At 43.5% G+C, this 25,962-nt stretch overlaps 1 protein-coding gene across 1 annotated transcript; it reads right to left on the bottom strand.

Annotated features, from left to right (window-relative positions):
- Nucleotides 1–11,247: 11,247 nt before the first annotated feature.
- lrrc24 (leucine rich repeat containing 24) lies at nt 11,248–24,300 on the bottom strand. Its single transcript, XM_040172014.2, has 5 exons — nt 23,857–24,300; nt 15,522–15,721; nt 14,323–14,601; nt 13,751–13,919; nt 11,248–13,232 (listed from the first exon to the last, which is right to left on the bottom strand). Exons 2-5 carry the CDS (start codon nt 15,681–15,683, stop codon nt 11,986–11,988), a joined length of 1,857 nt encoding a protein of 618 aa, XP_040027948.2. The 5' UTR covers nt 15,684–15,721; nt 23,857–24,300; the 3' UTR covers nt 11,248–11,985.
- Nucleotides 24,301–25,962: the final 1,662 nt, after the last annotated feature.

Here is a 25,962-nt window from a genome sequence, read left to right on the forward strand (position 1 = left end):
CTATTTGATGGCATTAACAATCAATACATTTGTACCCTCCTTATTCAACTTTGCTGCAGATAATAAGGACCAGCATGAGCCACAAGGGACTTGTTGCACAAGCCTCATTAACTACTGCATTACTCTTGTTCATCCAAACATCTAAGACTCTACGTTACATGAAGAGGTACTGACAGTAAACTGCAGATTTGAGAATGATGTAAGCTGTCCATTAACCAAGGAAATACCTTAAAATAGTTTTCACAGGTGTTCCATTGTTTTATTCAAGTACACGTTCATGTTTTAAAGCATGATTTCACAACTTCGTACTGTATCTTGGTCAAACTACTCACAGATCCACCCATAATTTCCCCGCAAGTGTTTCTATAGTGACAGCTGCTCAAAAGCGAAACAAAAAAACAAAGTGAAATGCCAACAAGTTGCTGGATCCTGTTCAAACACAAGATTCACTGTGGCCAACCAGAGTGCCTCTCACCAGCTGAGAGGCCTACGAGGCTGGAAATGATGAGCACAGAATGCACTGCCCGCTTCATGTTACTGTTGTAGGAGCTATAATTAACAGTCTTAATATTTATATAGCAGCAATAAAGTATTTGCTAAGTTATATACAGTATAGTTGGGTATTGTGTTCCCCGGAACATAATGATGTGACTCTTCCTCCTCGCCAGTCAGGTTGGTTTCGTTATCTGTCAGGAATTTGTCGTGATTCGCACTATTAGCGTCGTTAGCATGTAGCTTTGAGCTCTGACGCTCCATGAGCTATGATCTCGGATCTGGTACCTCTAAAAAAGGTTTAATCTCCAAAGTAAGGTTTAAATCAAATGCTTTCTACACTCCTCCCTTACAACATTCCACAATAGGATTGCAAAAACAGCAACAAAAATGAACTCAACACTGCATTTCAAACCAGTGGTTTTTGTGGATGCCTCCAGTGAAGACAAACGTGCACTACAGTTATGTTTATTCAGTTTGTTCTAGTTTCAACATGAACCAAAACAAAGCCTTTTGCTGTAGAGAAAATAGGCAGTTCAGCTTTATTTCAGCTCAGACAGTACCTTGATAATGAGACGAGCTGCTTTATAAAAGGACCATACATACACACAGCCAATATAGATTTGCATTCGCTATAAGATACATATTTCAGTCTGAAAAAGACAAAGTTCATCTTTAATATGTTAAAGAAGAATAATTCTACATACATCATCTGCTGATTCCTTATGAGCCTGACCCCTGCCTGAGTTCTTTGGGCCTAAAATGTCTAAATGTAAGATTCTAGGCTGATTGTGATTGCTGATAGCCAAAAAGGACCCACCATTGATGCCTGAGGATCACCACAATGTGCCTTGACCACACTAACAGAATGCATAATATAATATGTAGTCATGCAGAGGCAAGGAATGACTACCAAAGACATTATCTTGAAAGCAAAGAGGATAACCAGAGATTAGAATGGCATTTTATTATAAACGCTGCATCTACGAACACAGACAGTTAAATGTCAGCTTGATTTGAGAGTCGGTGCTGTGCTGTGAATCGAGGCCATCAAGAAAAAACTGAAGATATACTGTTTGGGTAAAGGGCAACACTTTCTCCACAGACCGTTATAAGTGACTCAAAACGAGTATTAATTAGAATGTCAAAGAATCAAGAGTCGGCATTTGCATGACAACTGAGCAAACTCATTGATGAGGATGAGGATGAGGATGAAGGCTCTGCAGCAACATAGCGAGAGGTGCTTGAGTTGGAGCTGTTAAATAGTGTCTTGCGGTCTTTTACTGTTTAAGGCAAAACAATAGCAAATATTCCAGCATGCCCGATACTGGGTATTTTGTTAGCAAAACACACATTTAAATATGTTGAATATTAATAAACATTGAATAAAGATGCGACCCCGCTCTGTTTAGCAGCGGGGACGCGGCTCCCGGGCTCCAAGGCTCTGAGTCGCTCATGTGGTCTGGACGCTTGATGAAATGGAGTCATAACGGAACTATGTGTGTTCATGAGTCCTCCTCCTCAGATGTTACGTTTTCACATTAGCGTACCTCTAGTCTGACGGAAGTCCGTTTTTTTTATTGTGAGTCATTGCAACTACAAGAGGTCCTTGAGCTTCGAGTCGGAAAAAAATTAAGCTAGATAATGTCAGGCAGATGCAGAGACAATAGAATGGATTACATAAGACCATTTTGTTGATTCATACCCCGCAGACACATCTATCTCGACATCGCAAACCCTTTAAAGGTTAACGTCTTGCATCACTAAGTAATTAAAGCACGGAGCTTGAAAACGATTGAATTAGATGCACAAGATTCATTTTACAAACATTTCTAAACATCAGTGTCAGATTATCTTTAGCTTAAAAAGCATATTCCTTACCACAATTTCTAAATTGCAATGCGTTATAAGTATGATTGTAATCATAAGTTATAGACAGTCATATTAGAGTTTTCTGACATTTAGTTGTGGTGAGCCGGATCCCTTTGATGGTAACAGGATAGCTGCTTCCTACTGAATGAGTCATGGAAAATGCCAGAAGAAATTCAACTCTTTTGACCATTTACTGATGGGGCTTCGCCAGGGTTCAGCTCCTTCTACAATGAAGATTCAGATTTTAAATGTCATTGCCAGCGTGAAGCAGCAAAGCGGTCGAAGTGGGTCAAGAAGCATTGTGTTCTCATCGTCTGCAGTGAAGGCAGAGCAATAGCGAAGGCTGACCAGAAGCATGTCGTGCACATGACAGTGACTTTCTCGCTCTCTCCAAACAACTAAGATACAGGCCCATCTACTCAACCCCTGACCCTCCTTTGGCACTTGTTTTCTTACACACCAGCGTGTCAGAACAAAACTGTTTCTGAAGTTATCGGGCCGCGACACACAATGCGTATAATTGAATTTTTCAAATGGCTGGCGCCTCTTGCAATGTTCTCAAAAGAAGACAACTGCTGAACTACGTCCCCAAAGGAAAATGGTCTTCCATATTGAGAGATAGAAAAACACCACAATTAGAATTAGAAAGTGCAGTTAATATCCATTTGCTTGACTGTGCAGTGCCCTTGAATAACATACACCGGTGACCTGTTGATTGAAGATTACTATTATTTCAATCAGCGTCTGACTTTGAAAAGTTTGCTGCAGGTCCTAACAGTGTGCTCATAACTGAAAATGTTGGATTTCAGAATCCTATGACCTATATATGAATACCTGATTTGGGTTATTTGCATATAAAACCCTTTCTGCTGCAGAGAGGGGATTCTCATCTACAAAGTGCTGTCAAACACCTAAAACATTCGAGGGCTTAAATTATTCAATTAGAATGAAAAGAGAATCTAGAACATTAGGTTATTCATCATTTAGCCTAATAACAATTTTAACATAAACTGCAATTTTCATCAAATGAAAGAAGAGTGGAGTCTCGTGAGGTTGATCAGTATAAGCGTGAGATCCACAACCCGTTCTAGTGATGAGGTGCTGAAGAAAATGGAGGCACACAATGGGATCAATATCCATTTCATGCTTCTGAGTTACCATTGGCACTGAACAATTTATTGATGCAACAACTCCATTTCGACCTTTTCTGTGTATATACACGTTGATATTTAGGGGAATTTGGTCATTTGGAAGCTGATTATGTCCTTGAGATTCATTTTTGGACATAATAGTGATTTGATCACGAGTGCAGCTCCAGCTCAGCGGGCACCCGATGTTTTCTGGGACAATAAGAGCCCATTGTTTCAGTATCTCATCGCAGAGCTACAGTGTAGCACACTTTGAAACGTTTTGTATAATTATATAACAATGAATTATAGAAAACTGCTTTGCATATGATTTTTAAATATGCATCAAGAGTGACTTAACACCGAAATAAAACACTGAAATAATCACTGCATTCTCTTCACCTGAGGGATGTGTCACAGACTGCTGAATGATGAACATGTAATACCTGCATTCCTTGCAAAAACAAAAACAAACCCTGTTGTATAATTAATACAGGTGCAATGCATGAAGGAGAATAAAAGTGGCCCCTAATGCTGCTTCAATGTGGGTTTTTGGGACACTGGAGCAAGCTCAAAAACACTATATTACTTTAAAAAGATACGGTGAATGTTTTAGCAGCAATTCAAACATCCTGCAGAAATGGATGAAAATAAGAATTCATCTGAGACTTTCTTGGATTTAGTAATGTCAGGTCAATATGCACTCATCTTCTTTTAGATTTATTTAGGTCTCCACCAACTCCTCATGGAAATATCTGGCCCTTTGGCCACTAAGTGCTCTGTGTACTGGCATCAGCTGCTGGGCAGGTAGTATTGCAGAGTGGGGCTTCAGAGATTATTTGCTCAAGGCAGCTGCGTTCAGCTGCTGGAAACAAGCGACTGAATTAAAATAATAAAGTTAAAGGCTATAAAACTACAACAATGAGCATTAAGCAGGACTGGAAAGAGTTCCAAACAATTGGTCACCTATGGACACTCATAACACACATAACACTCAGGTATTAAAAAGGTAAATAGTATATCTGCAGTTATAAAAGTGGAAATCCTTATGTTCATTTGAAATAGAAAAATGCTGCATACGGCACAATTCCTTGGTTTTCACTCAACCAATCAAAGGTTTGAACACACCTTCTCATTCAATTGAACAAGAAAGTGTCTCCAAACCTTTGATTGGTTGAGTGAAAACCAAGATATTGTGCCGTATGCAGCGTTTTTCTAAATGTCACCACACCCTGCCGGTGTGTAATCCTACAAATATTGAAGTATTGCAATACTTTCATCTGTGGACTCAATCCCCATTGTGTATCCTCCCTTGGAAAAGGATAATGACTTACAAAACATTTGTTTCGATAAAATAAATACAACTACTTTATTTTGAGGAGAAGCCTACAAAATAGATTGTATCCAACATCAGCTTGCATGCATACTTGCAAGTGACTATCGGAGAGGCTGAGTAGGGGGAGAGTATCCTGCACACGCGCTTCCTTCAATAAAGTCAAGGATCCAGGGACTGTGATTTGCTGTTTATTGTTGGAAACAGACATAACGTGCTGGTTGACCAAAAAAGGGTCTAACAGAATTTGTGGCTTGGATATTCTTGGATACCAGTGTGACAGCATCAGCAACAGAACATGTGCAAACCAACAGATTGGTGATCTTTCTTCAGGTTAATTGTTGCCTGCAACTCTGGCTCAATGCTGTCCTTCAACCTGTTGCCCGAGCTATCCAGTAATGTAATAAATCCATCAATACTTTATGTCCAAGGATTTTACGGGACAACCGCCGACACGTGGAGCGGGTGTTAAAGGGTTAAAGACATGGACAGCGGGACTATTCATACTCAAGGGATTTGTTGTTTTTGTTCTGTCCACTCTCCTGTTTGTTTTTTCAATACCAATGAATTTGATTGAAAGTGCACTTTGCAAAATGAGACAAAATGTTCTTCTTGGTTTTATGAACCATTTTCCAATCTCATTAGAATTAGCTCAGACTCTGTCAAAGGCTGTTATTCTTTCAAACATATTGAAGATATTCTACACATCGATGTCAGCAGCCCATTCTTGACACATGACTAAACATTCCCATCTTGCAGTGACAGAGTAGCCGACCTCCTTGTTGACCTCTTAATAAATGGGTTGTGTTCATGCCCCGTTGCGGTCGGGGGGTCTGCATTAAACCGAGGAAACTGCTCAGGGGCTCAATATTTAAAGGCCATCAGAAGTGCTTTCAAGGTTTGCGATCCGGCCAGGCTGTTCACATTTCACCGTGTGACACTGGCCTTGCCGAGGGGTGATGGGAAGGATGCAGCCACCGTGACGGTGAGGGATGAAGGACACACCTCGGTGCTATAATATCAGGGTCAGTATCACCGAGACAACCACAGGTTTCGCCAGCATTTCACTTTCTGTCCGGAGTTTAATTGCACACGTTTTGTAATATTTACCACACAACTGCAGCACACTGCATACGATGTCACGGTGATCACCACGTCATGTGACTCAGTATATGAGGCTTGACCTCCAGCAACAAGCAAGTGCTCGGACTCTATTATTTTGACCTCTAACTTCTTGTCCACACTGCAACAAAAAAAAAAACATTTACTTTTATTTGGCAGTAATTAGATCAGTTTTTCACTAGAATGAGTATTAGAATATCGTAGACCACTAAAGTATGTTTTATTGTTTGTATGCAACAACCAAATAATAATCAGAATTATTGATGTACATGTACATAAACATATTATATACATACGAATTACACAACTGGGTCAAAATATGTTTTCCATATTAATGAATCAGATTTCATGCCAAGAAATTAAAATATAGTGTTATTAGGGGTGTAACGATTAATTCGAATCGCGATTCATGGTTAATTTAGAACGATTCGATTCGATTCAGTGACTTGAGGCAGGCAAAGTTTCTGAGATTCCTGTTGTTTCTTGTAAGGAAATCAGGTTTAAATTAATTATGGATACTATAAACAAGCAAACAACAATTAATGGCAAATGTATGAACCTTTTATTTGAATCAAGTGCCATTTTCAATGAAACATTACACAATAATTACACAATGTTTGGATCAATTTACAGAACCCCGGATTTTCAACCACATTGTAGGGTCGCATGTCTTTACAGATAAACTTGGCAATTGTTACTATGATATTGAGTTTCGTGCTGGCGAGGCCTGAGGTGTCTGCAGAGCTGGAGTTACCTGCTGCTGCTGCAGCGGTGACGCTGCTAGAGGTCCTGACTGTCGGCGTTGTTTAATCCCACGGCGCCTTAGTAGATGGCCGGAAAGATTCATCGTGTTTCCGTGGTTTTTTATTTGGCTTCCACATATTCTACAAACAGCGACCGACTTATTTAGAACACCTTCGTGTTTGCAAAAGCCAAAATGTTTCCACACGCTGGATCGATACGGTGGTTTGTAAATGTCTCGCTCGCAGTCGTCTCCTCCACGCTGTGTTTTGTTGTTGTTCAGAGTTTCGCGCGGCTGCCGCTGCGTACTGATGACGTCACGGACAGGCAGACTGAATCGAGTAACGTTTAACGTGTCTAAAGTGCTAAAAAACAAACAAACAAACACACATCCATACAGTCTTCGTACCTAAATCCAATGTGCAGTTTCCAAGTATCAATACAATCGAAATGTACTACACAAGTACACCTTTGGGCATATCTACTTACTCTTAAAGACACATGATTAGTAAAAAACAACGTGCATGCTAAACAGAAGCGTGGTGTCCTTTGTGATTAAAAGTCAACTATTATGATTGCACGCACATTGCAAAGCAATAACTCTTTAACAGATGTTTTGGCACTTACTCCCGAACTCTCTCTAGCTGACCAATCGGTGCAATGATGGGGTTCTGCAGGTCCATTCGCAGATAGAACGCACAACTGAAAGGAAATTGGTTTGCAGGTATCAAGAAAAACATTGTGCAGCATGATTTATTGACTTTCTCTCTGCAGGACTCTGCCTGCCTTGCAGGCTTTCTTTGATATTCATATCGGTTGTCTGTTTGACAGGCCAATTGTTGGTTTAAAAAAATATTATTTTCAATCCTGCAATCCTTAGAGGGAAATAGCACTCTGACAATTTGTAATCAAACATTGCCTCTGGTTATCGTAGGACCGAAATCAACACACAAGAGGATTGATTGCTGTTTCTTTCCTGTCTGATTTTGATGCGGTTTTATACAGATACTCCGTATCTGTCCGTAGGTTCCTGCTCTGATATGCATTTTATACTAATGAAACTGTTTGATATGAATAGATTCCACTGACCTTGCGTTGCCTCGCATTCAACACAGAATCGAAGCTGCATTCATCTAAAACAAAACAAAGGCAACACGGAGAGGACGACATCTTACATCAGACACACATTTACACAAAACACCGTAGAGGCAGCGGAGAATTGCATCAGTGATTCAGCCGCACATATCTCATTTTTGACCCTCACGCAAAAAAACTCATTCCCTTATGCTAAACTGCGTTGGAGGAGAGATGAGAAGAGATACATGAAAGGAGGTGGACGGGTAAAGAAAAACAGTACAGCATCAGTATGAGAAGCTGCGTCCTCACTCGGCTGGTTGACTGATGGGATCACAGGCAACCTTCGCCACGAACAAGGAAAGCGAAAAATTTGATTGGTGTCAGAATGGTAGAAGTAATCATTGGCCCGCATCCATTCTCCACGATGTGAGACTGTGTATAAGTGTTACTGAGTTTGTGACTGTATCTGTCCTTGACTTAAGGATGTAAAATCAAGGGTAAAAGAGAGATCAACAGTAAGAAGCCCAACACGCTCATACAACAAGTTCAGATTTTAGAAGCAACTCCACAATCTTGAATATAAAAAGTTTAAGCCGTTGCCTCTTGCTGCATCACAAACGGTTGGATAATCCACTTACATATGCCACATACATGACCTATGTGGCATTAAAACGCTCTATCGCATAATTTGAAACAGGTGAGGCTTCTTAGCGGATCGCTTGAGGCAGCAGCAGTGCATTACACACCACACCATTAGGATTATTTCTGCATAATTTTCTGGCTGTTAAATCAATTATGGAGGCCTCTAATCAACAGCACGCGCCTGCAGGTACCCTGGTGGGGATCTTTGAAAATAATATGCAGTGATTAGAGGAACAGAGTGCCGCATACAGCCAACAAAAACCACTGTTTAGCACGCTGGGCGGGTATTCAGACTCCCTTTCAAAGCGCCAGTCACTTAGGACATTTGGAGTTTTTTTGTGTCCATGACAACCATTGTAAGCATGGGCTTTGTTGGACATGTAATGACATAGTCTGTGAATTGTATCACACTAGCCACAAAAGAAAATCCATTTTCTTTACAGGACAACTGCAATAAGAGCATTACACAAGCCGCAAAACACATCTTCAGCTTTGTTGCGCTGCAGGTCCGGTCAGGTCAGGTCAGGTTTGTTTGGTTTGTATGTGTGTTTTTCGGTGTTCTGCTTCTGTCTCTGGTATTAGCTCAGCTACCTGCTGTGAAGAGGCTTTTGTTGTAGCGGTTCACACACTGCAATCGGCCATACTATCTTGTTCTTTTAGAAATGTCAGTGAAAGACACCTTTTTCTGTAATCTGTCCATCAAAGCTGAATTCTGGCATGCGCTACAGGAAGCGTCTGGCTACAGAGAACAAGAGCGAGTCATTTATTCCCTGGGAAATACTGCAGTAATTCTACTCCAATTGTCAAAGCAGTGACTCAACATTTTAGGAAAAACTTATTTCCCGACCTGCGAATGACGAGAAGATCGATGTCTTTCAAACAAACACAGGCTTTCCGACGGTGTCCCATGTGAAATCGAATGCTGAGTGATTCTTCATTGGACGTTACATCTGTAGCTTGCTTCATGACAGAAGCTTACTCATTTTAAGTCAAACCATGATGTGTTTTTATAAGTAAATAATGAGTAAGTAAATAAGTATAATATCTTATGGGTAAACGGTTTTGTCACATAAACCACCTGCTTTGTTGCTCCAGAGAGAGTTCGCACCTCCCACCGAGCGTCGGCTTCCTGTTTCTGTGTCGTGGGCAATATATCACATCCCTGCTCCTTTGAGGGACTAGAGGCCGCTTCTCAGTCTAATATCTCAGATGGGACAATTGAACGTCAATCCGCGCTATGACCAATTATTTTGCTGCACAGTCATTAAAGTCAATATTGGACTCATTTGTCACAAATCGCATATCCCGGAGAACGATAATGTACTTTGTGTGAACGGTGCCAGTACTGGGTAACTAGCAAAACAGTTTTATAATTAGCCATGTAAACATCAATATGCAATGTAATTCATCTGTTCACCCATCACAGCACCGCACAGTGCCTCCAGGTATAGGCTGGTTGCCTGGCAACTCTAGAATGATTTAGAGTCGGTAAAGTCAATGTACGAGGACGTTGTTCACCTATGTAGTTAATTAATATAAATCCCCTTGAGCTCACAATTTCTACTATTTACAAAACTGTGCGTGCACAGATGAAACAAAGGAGATACGATATGCTAACTCAGTCAGGTGTTAGTGAATGTATTTTGTTTCCCCAGGTTCCAGTCTGATTACAAAGATCTAATCAATTTTCTCATTTAACTCTCTCATGTAAAGGGAATGAGCTAATTTGTTCAGTTTGTATAACGTGTGAAAAACCACTCAGTGTCCCTTTCTGTGTGCGTCTGCATGTTGTCCTGTTGTTTCCCCGTGTCTAAGTGGCTTCTCTTTGGCTATTCTGGCTTTTTCCCACAGCCCATACCCAAGTTTGGGTTAATAGGTTTGTGAATGTGACAGTGAATGATTGTCTGTCTCTGTCAGCGCTGCCATTGGCTGGCGACCAGTTGATGGTGTACTCGCCTGTTCTTTAGGATTTACTCTACATCCATCTTCTGTACCCCTTGTGACCCGCTAAGAAGGGCCTCAATGATGGCTGAGTGGTATAACATGTAGCCAGTTTCGTTTTCCTTCATTTAAAGCCTGCCTCCCAGTAAGAGCTGGATAAACCAGTCAGCCTTCTTAATATGCAGCTTAAAACTATTTCTTTCAATAAGATTCCTCTGTGCTGAATTCAAAAGAAGATTATTGCAATATATTACCTCTGTATTAATATTTATGAAATAGGTCTGTCAAATTGAACGCAATTTCAAATGTAATGTTTGTCCCAATCGAAACAGATATGCTTTATTAAGGTAAGCCGCTTAACATGCTGGCATCACAGTGATGCTGTGCAGTGCCTGTGACAGGCATTGTTATTAATGAAATACTATTTTATTTTACGAATGAATTTGCCCTTCAGTTGTGCTGCCTTTTATTGAGTTCTTATCGAGGCAATCATCGCCTCTATTACAGTTACGTTACTACAGTACAATTATTAGTAGTCATTTAAAAAAAATACTGACATGTGTTGATGAAAATCAATATGGCTCCAGGTCTTTGCATAAAGCATAAACCTGACATTTCAAAACATTTCCAAAAGCATCCTCCTTTGTAGTCCAGGAGGAGCTTTGACGGCGCAGAGAGAAGAATTACAGTAACAGCTTATGAACCATGGACCTTTATGCAGAGGGTGGAAGCCACTGTCTTCGTAAAGAAACATATTTCACTCTCATCTGCTTCATGTCATGTGTTGAGAGGAGGAGTAAGAAGACTGAACGAAGCACTAAGCTTTTATACTATAGTTTGGGCACAGAAGAATAGCTGCGTTAGAGCGACCAGCCGACCTGTTAAGAAACAGAGCCTCAATTCTTTTAAAAGACATTTTAATATGTAGAAACTGAAGACACAATGTAAAGTATTCTCTCACTATAAATTAATTCCACCATGGATTCCATTTCAAACAATAGAAATGTTAATTCCTTTGTTCTAGTGTAGCAACAAATAGGTAGAAAAAAAGATTTATTCCTGCATTCAAAATGAACCTCTTTAAACAAATCCACCCACCGACGCCCACTCACACATATGGATACTGACTATGTAGTTGCAGTAAGAGGATTGGTTTCGGTCTAATTCTAATGGGATCTGCAACAGGGTCCACAAAACATCAGTACTTCACAGTGAAAATTAGCTTCATTATATTTACACAAAACACTAACAGACAGACACACAAAACAAGAAAAATACAAAATATGACCACACTTTTAATCCACAATCTGTCGTGATTTAGTTAAACTGTCATACAAACCATTTCTGATTAGGGCATCCCCTCGTTATATCTTTAAAGGGCAGATGTGGAAACAGATATGGGTATGGTTCCTCTGTTAACTCCCTAATTATCACCTGTTTCAGTCTGACCCATCTTAATCAATCAGACAAGGATCTTGGTTGGTCGAGATGCAGGTTTTCCCCAGCAACCACTAACCGACGCTCTCCTTTCTATTGAAGACACCATGATCATCTAATGCTTTAAATCATTGCACCAAAGTGATTTTCTCTACTGTCTCTAATGAAGTCCAAGACCACAATTTTTTCACTAAAAAACTTTTAACAGTGGATCTCGTAGGCAACCTGCGATCCGAAGAGGAGACTCTGACTGAGGAAGAGCTCCTCTGGATCGGTTGTTAGGGGTCCCTCGCCTCCATCTGCCGGGTTTCTGCGAAGTCCCAGGCCCCCTGATCTGGTCAGTGTTTGCACCATTTCGTGGTCCAGGAGGGCCTCCTTCATACCCTTCTGCTGGACAAACTCGCTCATCATGGGACACCTAGACGAAGCGGAGGCCAAGACGGGATTGGTCCTGTTGAGCACGTACATCTCGTGGCCGTGGTCGTCGCGGTACTCCTCCAGCTGCGCAAAGGTGGTGGGTCCGTCGGAGTAGTCGTTCACGTAGAGGATGCTCTCTTCCTTGCTGGTGCAGTAGGAGCCGCCTTCTTCCTTGCGGTATTGCTGGTGACGAGTGTAGATCATGATCAAGAGGAGGACGGCAGTAAGCGCCAGCAGGGAGATGCCGACAGCAATGGCGGTCTGCGTGGCGGGACCGAGAGCATAGAAGTCCATGCTGTCCTGTTCGTAGATCAGCTCCTGACTTACATCGAGAACCTCTGGCTGATAGAAGGAGTTGGACGAAGACGGCGCAAAGGGGTGCATGTTCAGACGGGGCCAGAACTGAGATGAGTATGCAGAAGAAGACATGTTCACGGCCAGGTGAAAGGTAACTCTGGCCACGCCGCCGGGGTTCCAGGCTTCGCACTCGTAGCGACCAGCGTGCGCTACAGTCACGTTGCTGAGGAACAGCATGCCGCTCCCCGTGTCCGGATCAAAACTGTCCCTCTCACCACCCTCCTCGGCCCCACGCACAAGCCCCTGTGTTCCTCCAACGCCACCAACCTTCATCCCTCTGCTGCTGGGCAGGGCCGTCACCACCCCTCCGGCACCAGGCCTGAAGAGCTCGCCATTTGGTCCCAGCTCTTGAACCAGGCCTCGAGGCGACAACTGGGCCTTGCCATGGGAGGCTTTCTTCCAAGTCACCTGAGGCTGAGGGTATCCCGACGCCTGGCAGGAGACGCGGAGGCTCTCCCCTAGTCGCACGGTCAGGTGGCTGGGCTCCAATTGCACCACGGGGGGGATGCAGACTAGGCTGTTGGGAGCCACCTCCACCAGGCTGAGGTGGGAGAGGCGAGGTGGCTCGGAGCACATCAGTCGACGCTGTTCGGCCGAGCTCAACAGACGCTGTCCGTCCTCCTTGATCCAAGTCCTTAGCCAACCCAGGGCACAATCACAGCGCCACGGGTTCTCTGGAGGGGAGAGATGGAAGAAGACAATGTCGATCACTAAATGGTTTGGTCAACTTCCAATGACAACAATAAACCTTGAGATTGATTTGTTTTCCCAGGTCAAATAATAACTTTATTTCCTGATAAAGGCCAACATACATGTGAACATGTATCATCGCCAACACAAGCTCCAGAACCGCTGCTAAATCAGCCTTAAGGGGATATTGTTTTGGTAAACAAAATGTATTTGGCTTACGATTATTTAAACTTGGTGCCCATTGAGGGAACAATTGCCTCGGATAAAAGATCTTTCAATTTTAAAATTGTGCCTGTAAAGGAGATTTTTTATATCACTAGGATAAAACACTTTGATACGGAAAACACATTTAAAGGCACTTAATTTCAATTGACATGAGAATGCAGGTCGCGGCTGTGGCGGTGCATTCAGATATGCCGTATGGAGGCATTTTTGAAGGCACGTTAATTACAGGGAATTTAATTACGGAGGTCATCTTACAGTAAGATCTCGCTCTGCCTACCTGTGACACGCAGCACCTGCAAGCTCACGAGCGGTGTGAGGGAAGAGGCTCCCAGGGTGCGGAGGTGATTCCTGCTGAGGTCCAATAAGGCCAGAGATGACAAGCCCGACAGAGCATGCTCGGTCAGCAGCTCTATGCTGTTCTCCTGCAGGTGGAGTTCCTGCAGACGCTGCAGATGGCAAAAATACATAAAGCAGAGGAAGGGAAATATTAAAGGAGGAGGAAAAGAAATGTCAGAGACAGAATGAGTTGATTTCCTCCTGACTCAGTCTGTACGGAAGGGCTTAGTCCGACATGACGTCGCGAATTGGATTTACAGTTGCACATGTCATTCTATATATAATCCATAGAAATACATCTCATATTGGAAAAGCTTTAGCTTTGCTTTAAAATGCCAAGTTTGTCTTGCACCTTACTAAAAAAAAGATTGGGTTGGATGGATTTGTTTGGATTAAAACAAAATTTCTGTCCGGCCAGCCATGATACATCAATTCCCAGCTTGATAAATGTGGACCACTAGCCAACGTGGCTGGTGGACAAAAAGCTAAGTAACGTTAACTCAGCTCTCGAACCTGCAGTCCCCTGAAAGTGTGGTCTTGCACTCGAGTGATCTGGTTCCCTGCGAGGTAAAGGATCCTGAGGTGCTCCAGACCCCGAAACATGTCCGCAGTGACCAGGTGGATGAGGTTGCCATTGAGGGCCAGCTCCAGCAGCTGCCCCTGGCTGAGAAACGCCCCGGGCTCCACGGCCGAGATGCTGTTATTCTGAAGGTAGAGGTAATGGAGGCTGCCGAGGCGAGTCAGGTCCTGATGACGGATCTGCACTACGCCGTTATCCTGGAGGAAGATGGTCTGCAGCGGAGACACCGGACAATTCCAATCAGCAGAGTGATCGCACATTGATTACATTAGAGACACATGACAAGGGGATGTGATGTTTGAATTGCCGTTTTTGTTTTGTACAAGGAAGTGAGCGTGACCTGTTGCCCGAGCTGTGCTCACCAAGCAGGAAAATGTATTAACCATGAGAAGAGATTGCTCTAACAACGGGGCCACCGTCTGAGCTATCTGCACTCAGCGGGCTGTGTAGAGCTTTGGAGATATGTTAATGTGGGCATCACAAACAATGTGGAAGGAGCTGGCTTAGGAGGCTGATAATAAGGACTTGGGCGATGTGGGTGGGCTGCACCCCTGCTTCTTATTTTGCAGCTCAGTTATTTTGCCAAATGCTGCAGAAATCACGGACCTTGTCAAGAAACAAAAGCCGTTTAAGTGACGGCCAGGGTGTGGGGGGGGGGGGGGGGTCCTCGACCCCTCAGTGCACGGCCGCTCTCATCAGTGGAATGAGGGGAAGTATGATTGACGAGACGGACTCGCTGATTGAGGTTAATGGTACAATATATGCAGGACATGCCTTTCATTAAAATGCATGAGCTGCACTAATGTTGGGGGGGGGGGGGGTGACCCGAGAGGAATAGACGTTGTAATGTTAAACATCTCCTGAACAGATGATCAGAGGGTGTGCAAGAGTCACTGTCTGAGCAAGAGTGAATAATTACACAGCCAACAGCTTTGCTCCTCCCTCGGGCTTCCATCAAAGAGGGTCACGGTGAATTGATTAACCACAATCATTTCAGGGTAATAAGAATGGATGACAGAGGAAGTCAACTGGTACAAAAACCGCTGATGTGGGAGGGGGCGTTTGTCGGCAGCGTGCCCCCCCACGCCCCCCAGCGCCCCCCCCGGACTTGTCCCCAGTTTTGCGGACTGACCTCTGTGACGGAGGGGACGTCCTGCGGGATTTCTTTGACCCCGAGCGACCCGCACTCCACCGTGAGGCTGTAGCAGCGGCAGCCGGCGGGACATCCTGCGGACGGCCGGGGGAGGAGGGCCGCGACGACCAGGACAAGCCTGGAGAGCCGCAAGAGGGCCATGGCGGTTCGTTAACAGCGGACCTTCTGTGTCAAAATACCTGGAAAGAGAGAAGTCGAGAGAGGGGAGAGACAGATATCAAGCTACAACAAATGTTGGTGACGAGTGTAGATCACGGTGGAGGACGGCAGTGAGGGCCAGCAGGGCGAGGCCGAGACCATAGAGGTCCATGCTGTCCTGTTCGTAGCTCCTGATTTACATCAAGAACCTCTGGCTGATAGAAGGAGAGTTACAACAACAAAACCTCACCCTTTTCTTTTTTCGTGGTGATTTCCATCCAAACCAAAGACTGACGGCCTTCTGTGGCTATTCAATGGCTCCCTTGCCATTGGATTAATTCAAACAATGTTTTTCAAAAAGCACTGGAACGGAAGAGTATCTCCATATCTCAGCCAGCCTTCCATTGAACTGGTTCCATTCAGTGGAATTGCTGCAGTTTCTATTATGGGCTTCAATTAATTAAAGATGTGATAAAAAAGATGCGCAGGTTGCCTCAAGTTGTCTCGTTAATGCACGCGCAAACACATTCACACTTTCTATTCACGTCACTATGTTTGTCTGACAAAGACCGGCAGCGGATGTACAGCAGAGAAGGAGACTTTGCCCCCCCCCCCCCCCTCCTCCCCCCACCCTACCTCCCTAATCGCAGAAAGCACATTTACTTTCTCAAAAGAAAACCCCACAAGGCAACCAGCTCTAATCAACTGATCAAAAAACATCAGCCTTGCTGCTTGCTGCACATCACAGCAATATCTCCCTTTGAAATGAAACCCATCGCCCCCCCCCCCCAACACACACACACACACACACACACACACACTTTATTTTTCTTTTTTCTCTCCTTTTACACAGCCCGGAAGGGATTTTATTGTTGCGCTCCACAGTTCACGCCGGACAGACAATATCATGCAGCCCGGCAGTGTTCACAATAGTTCATCGGCAGCAGATTGCATCGAGATACCACATGGCTGAATGGAGATAAAAATACATGTGGAAATGTCACACCGAGCCCCGTCACTCCGCTCCGTGACAGTAGGTAGATTTATTGTGCTCTGCTGAGCGGCTTCATCCAGGGGAGAAGCAGGCTTCTCATCGATCCAATCTAAAGACTCATATTCTTATAAAACATCCATGTACAGTTCCCATATCCTGTTAAGTCTGTGTAAGAAAAAAAATCCAGTTTGTTTAAGATTGCAGAATCCCCCAGACAGATAATTGATAGCATTTACATTCCGCTTGGATTGATTTTGGAGATGTCTGGTTTATTAATTATTAGAATGCACACAGATCTCATTACAGATGAGTGATGAAAAGGCCCCGTGCCTGAAATACACTGCGACTGTTAAATATTCAGCACACACGGTGTTTGAACTGCTCGGTCAGATTGATATCAAACGTGCCATTTGTGGCGTCGTAATCCCAAACCAGTAATTTACTACTTAAATGCAAAAGCACCAGGATCGCTACTTCAGTGGCGGATAAGTCATCCTCGCTGCCGCCATGCTGCATTATTAAGCAATCAAGCAATGGACTGGATTTTAATGTTGTAGTTTTGAGCGCATTTACGAGGATAGCCAGCCAGATTAATACAATGTGACCTACATAAACTGCTCAATCTTCTTCTCGCAGCAGAGAAGACAGAGACACTTAGTAACAAAACCATGCCATTTCCTCTCTGGAGCTCTCCAAACCAAACAAGCGTGGAGAGAAATGATGTACTTCTATTATACAGAGAAGGCGCAAAAAATTGAGTTTGAAACAAGGCCTTCATCTGTCATTGAGCTTTTGTTACTTCTCAAAGTGGGATGATTTAAAAAGCTTTGACTGGCTTGGAAATTATCAGAAGGGAAGCCGAGAGGAAGACACTTTGCTCTTGGCTAAGTATACACGCGGAAAAGGATGTTTGTTGTTAGAATATGATCCCGACATCAATGCAAACGACGACCTGCCGGCTGGAGGAAGCGGCTCGTCCACGTCTCCTCTCGTTTCAGTCTTTGTCTTTAAAAACCCTGAGCGGCTGGTGAGGCTGGTGAGACGTGGAGAGACAAGGATCAATGGAGTCATCACGCTTTGCAAACAGCAACGAGGTGATGGCGGCAATAAAACCGATCCGGGGCGAAGGATTTCTGCTGCAACTTGTCTTACAGTAAATGCTCGACTATTTCATATTCCGTTTCAACCCCCATTGTGCTCCAACTCTCTTCTTTTGTCATGCCGATGGAGGAATTTAGCGGGAAGAGGTCAATTTGTTCATTTTGGTCTCAGTAATCCTCTGCGGAACACGCGTAATCTGCACAATCGGATGCTGGTTAGCTAAGCCGCTCTGGGCACCGTTGACGTGTTCATCGAGGCGGCTGCTTTGTAAAAAGAACGAGGTCAGCAAAATATCTCTATTGACCGCGTAAAGACGTGCAAATAGGATGATTAGATGGTGGTGGGCATAGATCTGAGGGGCTGGCAGACAACAAAAGCCAAAAGGAAAAAAATAGACGTCTAATAAAATGCATGTCACACAAAGCCTGCTCAACGTTCTGTATCAGCTTTTACCAACACGCACCAACAACACTGCGGCTCTGCAAACAGGATTCTCCACCGAACGCTGGAGAAACTTGTTTGTCGTCTGAGACATTTTCTGAAAGGACAAATGTCTCTTTCTTCTTGACGCTGAGCGCTTTATTTTTTTTGTACACGCCAAACAAATAATTCCGCCGCGGAACAATCACGCCCGAGCCAAACATCCGCAGCACAACGAGATCCACCGCATTGCGTGGCGATGATTTTCTCATTTCATTTTCTTTTTTCCCTTTTCCCGGGGGGGTGGCAGGGGGGCCGACGTGTCGGAGGTGCAGCAGCCAGTCAGAGTGCTGGAGGGCACCAGCAAAGTTCACCATCGATGCAGGTCGGCCTCATCCCGTTGTTATGGTAACCCTTGTGATGAGGGAAGGTCTGCTCCCGGGGGCCCACTTCCTATGAGTTGCTTAGAGGCTAACAACACAGAAATAGAGGCTGTCATTTCCCCGGGCGAATTGCTCACAGGAACTTGAGCTATGGGATGACCCCGAGCTCAATGGTAAATTATCTTTTTCTTCCGCGTGAACTTCTTCCCTCTCCCTTCTCCTCTTTGCCTTTATTGCTCTCTCATGGCTTGTCTCAAAAATCCCCCACCCTTTTCCCCACTACGCCGCCTGTGACCTCTTCCTTTTTCTCATCTCTCGTCCTTCTGCGCTGAGTGACAGGTGCTAAATCATTTGTCTCAGGGCATCCGTTTGTCAACAAACAGACCAAGGCGAAGGCGCGGCGAGAAGACGGTGGCACTAAACCAAGAGTAACGCACGCAAACATGCAGCGCACGCCTACGGAGCAGCGCTTGTACACCAGTCTCCAACATGCAGGGACACACACACACACACACACACTTGCTTATGCACTCGCAGATCCGCAGAGCCATCATTACTCACAGATCCCATTGACACACTCTCACAAACACTTGCTCTTATTATTTGTGTCAGCGGTACAGGAAGCTCTGCTCAGTTAATAAGCCTGCATTGATTTCTTTATTTTGTCTGTTCGGTTGGGCTCTGAAGCCATTGATTTTTACCACAAAAACAGGGGGGGGATTCGGGATTGCATTTGCGAATGTCTTTTTTGAAGAAAAAACACAGAGTGAATGAGTATTGCCTGCATGTGTGTGTGTGTGTGTGTGTGTGTGTGCGCACCTCAAGCTGAATCTCTGAGCTGAAGCAGCCACTTCTCCCGCGGAGCCTAAAAACTCTCACTTTATGTCTCTGTTTATCCAGAACCTTGATTAATCTTTTGCATTTTAGGAGTTCACATGATGAACCCGCGAGGTAGAGACTGCTGCTGCTGATGACAAAGGTCAAAGGCTATCGATGAAACGGGGTCGTCGGGGTCAACGCGATGCTTCACAGTCACACTCCATAAGCAGTGAACGCAGTGCTGTTACTGCGACCACAAGCCAAGTCAATAAATAAATGACATTGTGTATAAAGGTTTTACTATTTTTTGCGTCGGAGCCTCTGCAGTGTAAACTCAATTTGATTTGTGACTAATAAGCGTGAAACAAAAGCACAACGGTGACTTTATGGCTGCTTAATAAATACCCATTTTCCGCACAAGATTAACTTTTATGCACTCACTTTGCAGGAGTAGTGGTAACGTCACCACGTCGCCATTGCTCAGAGCTTTAGGAGAGATTGTAACCCTCTTTTAACCTCATCATTTTGTTTCCTTTTTTGTTATTCTGGGCTTTCTCTCTCTGCAAGATCAAACAGACAAATGAGGATTTTGAGAGTGGAAAACCATCTATTATGTTGTCAGGTATGAGAAAGTATTGTATTAGAGGCTAATAGTTTTGTCTGTGTGAATATAAACATCTCTATAATTATACGCTGTATTAGAAATTGTGAAATGATGCAGTGGCAGTTTTAATTTGCAACGGTCACAGCACATCACTGCGTACCAGGGGGATTTTAAATTCACTCAGAGCATATTACTAAGATGCAACTCAACAAAATAGCGTTCAATATGTGTTGATCGCAAAAATACTTTTTGCATTTTGGTATTATGGATGTTCTACCAGAGGAGGTCAAGTACAGTCACTTGAATTAGCGAGGTGGCGCTAAGCAGACAGCTAAATGCTGACACGACAAACATTGGTTAGTCAGAGCAGTCACGCCCTTTTGTCCACCTGAATTTCATAAAAACTTTCGCCGCCCGCCTCAAGTGGACATTTGACGAACTGGAGTTTTTGAGCTATTTCATGTCGGCTTTATTGCTTCACTCCGAGGTTGTCTCACTGGCCAGGCGCATGTAGGAGGAAACTTTAACGTGATTTGTTCAGAGGTTTATTCTAACCCTAAATATTTCACTTGAAGGCCTATCTTCATGCGACGATGGGGACTTTGTCGTTCTTTATTCTACGTTACCTTATGTCGTCCTTTAATCTAATTACTACGGCCACTGGAGGCCACAATAGGTCGTAATAAACCGTAATAAATAGATTTTGCATCAATGGAATTCTTCTCATTCAAAAGGGATTCGTAAAACATGTATTAACATTGGAAAAACAGTGGCAGAATGTTTTCCTCTTTGTGCTTCTATGATACTATGATAACCCCAACTATCAAAGAATAGAGGGACCATTATGTCAGCCTGGTAAATGTGTATTTCAGGCCAGAAATAAGGAAATCTGTCTTGTTTTCCAATTAACACCTTTATCCATAAGAAAGTGTAAAAATATCAAGCTGTGGGGTTATATTTTGGTATCACAGTGACTTCTTGGAGCCTTGTTGTCTCCGTGGGGTTGCCAGGCAACCAGTGTAGACTCCAACTTTTGACTCGCTGGACAGAGCGAGTAAAAACCTTTGGACAGAGCAAGGCAACGGGTTTGGCCCCGTTTCCAGTTTTTATGCTCAGCTCACCTGCTTCAAATTGAATGTACAGATACAAAAGCAGGATTTTAATCAAAATGTCAAACTCTCCCTATTGGCGTGATTCTTTTTGTATGATCCCGACATCACTTGTTGCAGTCTGGCATTTAGTAAGAAATTTCCGGGCACCTTTTGAAATATACTATGCAGCAGTCAGTCAGTGTTTCCACATTTTCAATGAATCTCGGCGTCAACATCACCTGTCTGACAGTAGCTCCTGCGTTTTCTCCCGATTTCATGCGTCTCCCTCTTTCAAATGACAATTTCCTGCAGTCTCTCTGTCTCTCTCGCACGTGCACAATGTCCATTCTAATTGACCAGGTCGGTTGATGCAATCGATCAGAGCAATTTCACCCTCAGTCGCTTCATCTGTCATACTTTCGTTCACGAGTGAGCCAATTATCCGGGAGCAGAGTAAATGCTTTGATTTTTACATTTGTTAAGCTTCATTCTCATCAACCGGTTTGTGGCCCTTTTCTGTTCACCCAATCTTCTCTGTGCAGTAATGAGACGAAGGGAAAGTGAACACGGACACGCACCAATCACATTGGACTACTGTTCAGGGGCTTCACATGGTAATGGATGGATGAGATCAGGCAGGTTGGGACAGGGGTGAAGGGGACTCACATTGTCCTCCACTGATAAGCAAAATAACCTCTTCCTTTGTTACAGTACACAGGATTTTAATTGAGGTGTACTGGATGTTTTTTTTGGTTTCTTTTAAGCCTTTGCATTATTGTTTTCCTCTCTTGATGTTTCAGATGGGTGAATTTGATTAAAAATTTTATTTTTATGGCAGTTGAGTCGCAGGTATTACTCAAGCAGCAATGAAACTAGTCGCACCGGTTCGTCCAAAAATGAAATGAGTGCTCTGCAACGCTTCGATAACATCCCCCTTTATTGAATTTCATTAATATTGCTGGTGCAGCAGTGTTTGCAGAGTGACTCATTGAATCCTTATAAATTGTGTTTCTTTGCTGCCATGAAAGTGACAGCATCTGCGGAGTGTGAGTGATGGACGTCAGACGTTTGTCCAATGACCCTCTGGCACGCAGCCCATATCGTGTCTAGCATATAGAGGAAAATAATGAAACTGTAAAAGTAATCAGGTTTTTTTGCCCATGGATTTCGTATATTTCAGCTGATCTTTGCCATCTGCCCACATCGCTCTTAACTCAGGCCAGAATCGGGGTGCAGTACAATTACAGCCAAGAAAGATTTCAGTTATCATTGTCGGCCAGACAGTAGTCAATGAAAAATTAAAGCTCTCTGCAGGCATAAGGAGTCAACTTGTGCGTACAGATCTGTCCACATGAGACAGACTCACCAACCTCGGAGTTACACAAACAAGGTCCTATCTGGCCCGCGGTTCGGCTCCACACTGCCTTGTGTGCGGAATAGTAATTAACCAGAGGGGCCTGCATCACCACTCTGATATTAGGGGGGAAAAGCGTGACACAAGTGAAACATGACGGCCTTTCTACGGAGAGTCTGTACCGTGAACGCAGTGGCACCATAACGCTGTATTATTCCTGGCATCTTCCATAGTGCTGCTGTAATATTCCTGCCAGATTCCTAGAGGGTGTTTGCTGTGCTCAGCACTGATCTTATTATGTTTCATTTCGTCATGACAACAGTAGCACTTTAATATTGATGTGAACACCATGGATCTACAGCAAAATCGCTTATCGTAAATTGTATTGTAAGGTCAAAACAGCTGCTTTACTGCTCTAGTACTGCAGCACGGTGAAAAACTATGGGAAATATTAACTAGCAGATCACTCTGGTGCAGTGAAACATTTAATATGAAATATATTTTTTACTTTTGGAAATGTATTTAGAAGAGATACAGCAAGACCCCTTAACGAAAACACAAGTTCATTGGCCAAAAGACCCCAACCAGGATGCAGACTAAAACAACAGCCGTGCGACTGATAAGATGACAGAGACGAATGTAACGTTCCGTTTTTTGTTGTTGTTTTAGTAAGGCTTGGATTCAGTTTGATGATGATGCTTGTTTGTTGAATTCCACAGTATTACCAACTACAACACACTCAAGTTTCCACTTTAGTAGGTACACCTCTTCAGTCTTAGTCTCAGTATACATATATCTTTATATATATATATATATATATATATATATATATATAAAACTCAATAATAGTTTATAGGCAGTGCTCTATTGGACTGCATGAGATTGTAATAGACTATTGGCCAAAAGAAAGGGATAATAACATTAAGGGAGTTTGCTACTGGCTGCAACAGTGATCCTAAATGTAGGCTACGTAGTTTTAGCTGCTCTATTGTTATGCATTATACTCAGAGGTGTTTCTAGTATTTTTTTCCACGAGGATCTGAATTATATCTTCGCCACAACTGACCTTTATTGAATATTCATGAAATCTATGAACGACACACTACTTTCATTTGAACACGTATTAACATTACAAATAAAAAGAGGAATATGCTATAATGGCATTGAGGTCTCAATTTTGGGGTTTTTGGTGCCAGGGTTCAAAAATGACGTCTTATTATCAACACGATATTATGATGTTATAAAATCTCATATAAAAAAAACCCAATGTCCCTTAATGTGAGGTGAAGTGTATCAGACGCAACCCGGTGATCCTAAATCATGTCTACGTAACTGAAAAACAACATTTGAAAAGCCTTCATCCCAGGCGCGCACAGTGTGAAACATCCCAAACAGCCAACTGCGACCTACCGTTTCCCCGCGTGCGTGGACTTGATCTTGGGAGCAGTGTCCCCACTTTGCTCGTGGGACTTGAGAGACAACAAAAAAAAAAGAAAGGAAAATAACACAACAAACAAAAAAGATGAATCCCACTTGAAAATGCCTGCAGACAAAGCGCGTTGCTCGCTCCTCACTGGGCAGCGCTGCGGAGCCCACGCAGCCTCAGCATCCACCCGCTGCTTTGTGGAGCCGGAGAGCCGGACGTCAGCGACGTTTATCTCCCTCCTCTTGATGGTGTTATGCGGCTTTGATTCCTTTCCTTGCTTTCTTTGCGTTCCTTCTCTCTTCCCCAGCGCGTGTGTTTCTAACAGTGACCCACTCCTCTAATCATCCCTGCTTGACTTGACTCCCTCCCCCTCTGCTTCTCTCCTCTCTCGGTGCGTGAGAGAAAGAGAGCGGGGTGGGGGTTGGGTTAGGGAGGGGGGAGGGGGGGGGCGTGGTATTCTCGTGTTCACTTCACTAAACATAAATTAGGCGGCCTGGCACCGATTGTTTCGGTGAACTTTAAGTGTAATTTCCGTGATCGAGCGAACAGAGGACGCGGCTTTCAGCACCTCGGACAGCGGCCCCGTCTTTTATTGTGAAAGGTCACGGGCTGCCGCTGATGGAGGGACGCGTGTCTTCCCCGCAGTGTCACGTGGAACACGCAAGCGCGCGAAAGCTCCAGGGCCCGAGTTGAAAAAGTGCCATTTCTGTCTCGTCAAGGGCACGTGGTTTGAAGCCCAACCGCGCGGCCCCTCCACGTCCTGCAACGCCACATTGCTCCGTGATGGCAGGCGGCGACACCGGGAGACGAATATATGAGCACAAGTTATCTTTTTTCCCAGCGATTTTAGGGACCGTCTTGATTTTTCAGCTGCAGCATTTGGGAAATCAAAATGCTCTTATAACTTTTAGGTTGGAGCCTCATCCAATGTTTTCTAGAGCTGTAGTAGCTGTATATATATGTTCGTTTTTGCCTGATGGAAAATTAACTCCATAGAGTTAAATTAACTCTATAGAGTTAATTTTCCGGCGTCAGGCAAAAGTGTTGAAGTGCAAAGTTGAAATCACACAGCAAACAGTTGAGTTAACTCTTACAGAATCAATTGTACGAAATGGCTGGAGTCATTATTCAGTGTGACGATCAGATTCATTTGCGACACTTAGTAGAGTTAAATTAACTCTTTGATCGGTTTGAAATGTAACTGTAAACTGTCACACGTCTTGGTGTTCGGTTTAACTCTACGTACTGTGGCGCATGGAGTAGAGAGGGTGAGCCTGGAACCATAAAGTTGGTGGTTCAAACCCCGGCTGCTACATGTCCCACGTCAAAGTGTCCCTGAGCAAGGCACCTAACCCCTAATTGCTCCCTAGGCTCAAATATAAAAACCATGGCTTAAAAATGCAATGTAAGTCGCTTTGGATAAACGTGTCAGATAAATTACATGTAATGTATTTTACGCTGGGCAGATTTATTTCTGACACTTCTTCCGAGTTAACTTGTTAACACTTCGTTGAGTGTTGATTTAACACTGACAAGATTGGGCAGCCTGATCTGCAAAACCTGTTCGTAAAAATGTATACGAAAATCTTGAACATACAAATTCGTAGTGATACATACTAAATAAATACGGACTGCAACTGATGACGTCACCCTATTCAAAGTGAATGGGGACCTGCACCCCGTAAACACACTTTGTGAAGTCTAACAATGTAAAATAAACGTGTTATGATTGCATTTTTAACAAGAAATCAATGTTAACTTGTAAGAATAGAATACTAACCCTAACCCCCTCAAAAAATCCAACATGGCGGAGAGACGTTCACTCAAAAATCCGACATGGTCCTCCATGTTATTCTCTCAAGGGGCGTGGTTAACCACTGCCAGTTCGTATGTATTGTTCCGAATTTGTATGTTCAAGATTTATTTATTTATACATTTTAACAGGTTTTGGAGATCACGTTGGATTGGGACAATATAAACACCAGCTTAGAGTTAAAGTAATTTAACTATCTGAAATCATTCATCCACTACTTTAGCTAAATATTTATTTAGTCTACTTTTAGATACATTCATTATTTGAAGGGTCAATT

The sequence above is a fragment of the Gasterosteus aculeatus genome, chromosome 3 (genome assembly GCF_964276395.1).
Source record: "Gasterosteus aculeatus chromosome 3, fGasAcu3.hap1.1, whole genome shotgun sequence".
Classification (NCBI taxonomy): domain Eukaryota; kingdom Metazoa; phylum Chordata; class Actinopteri; order Perciformes; family Gasterosteidae; genus Gasterosteus; species Gasterosteus aculeatus.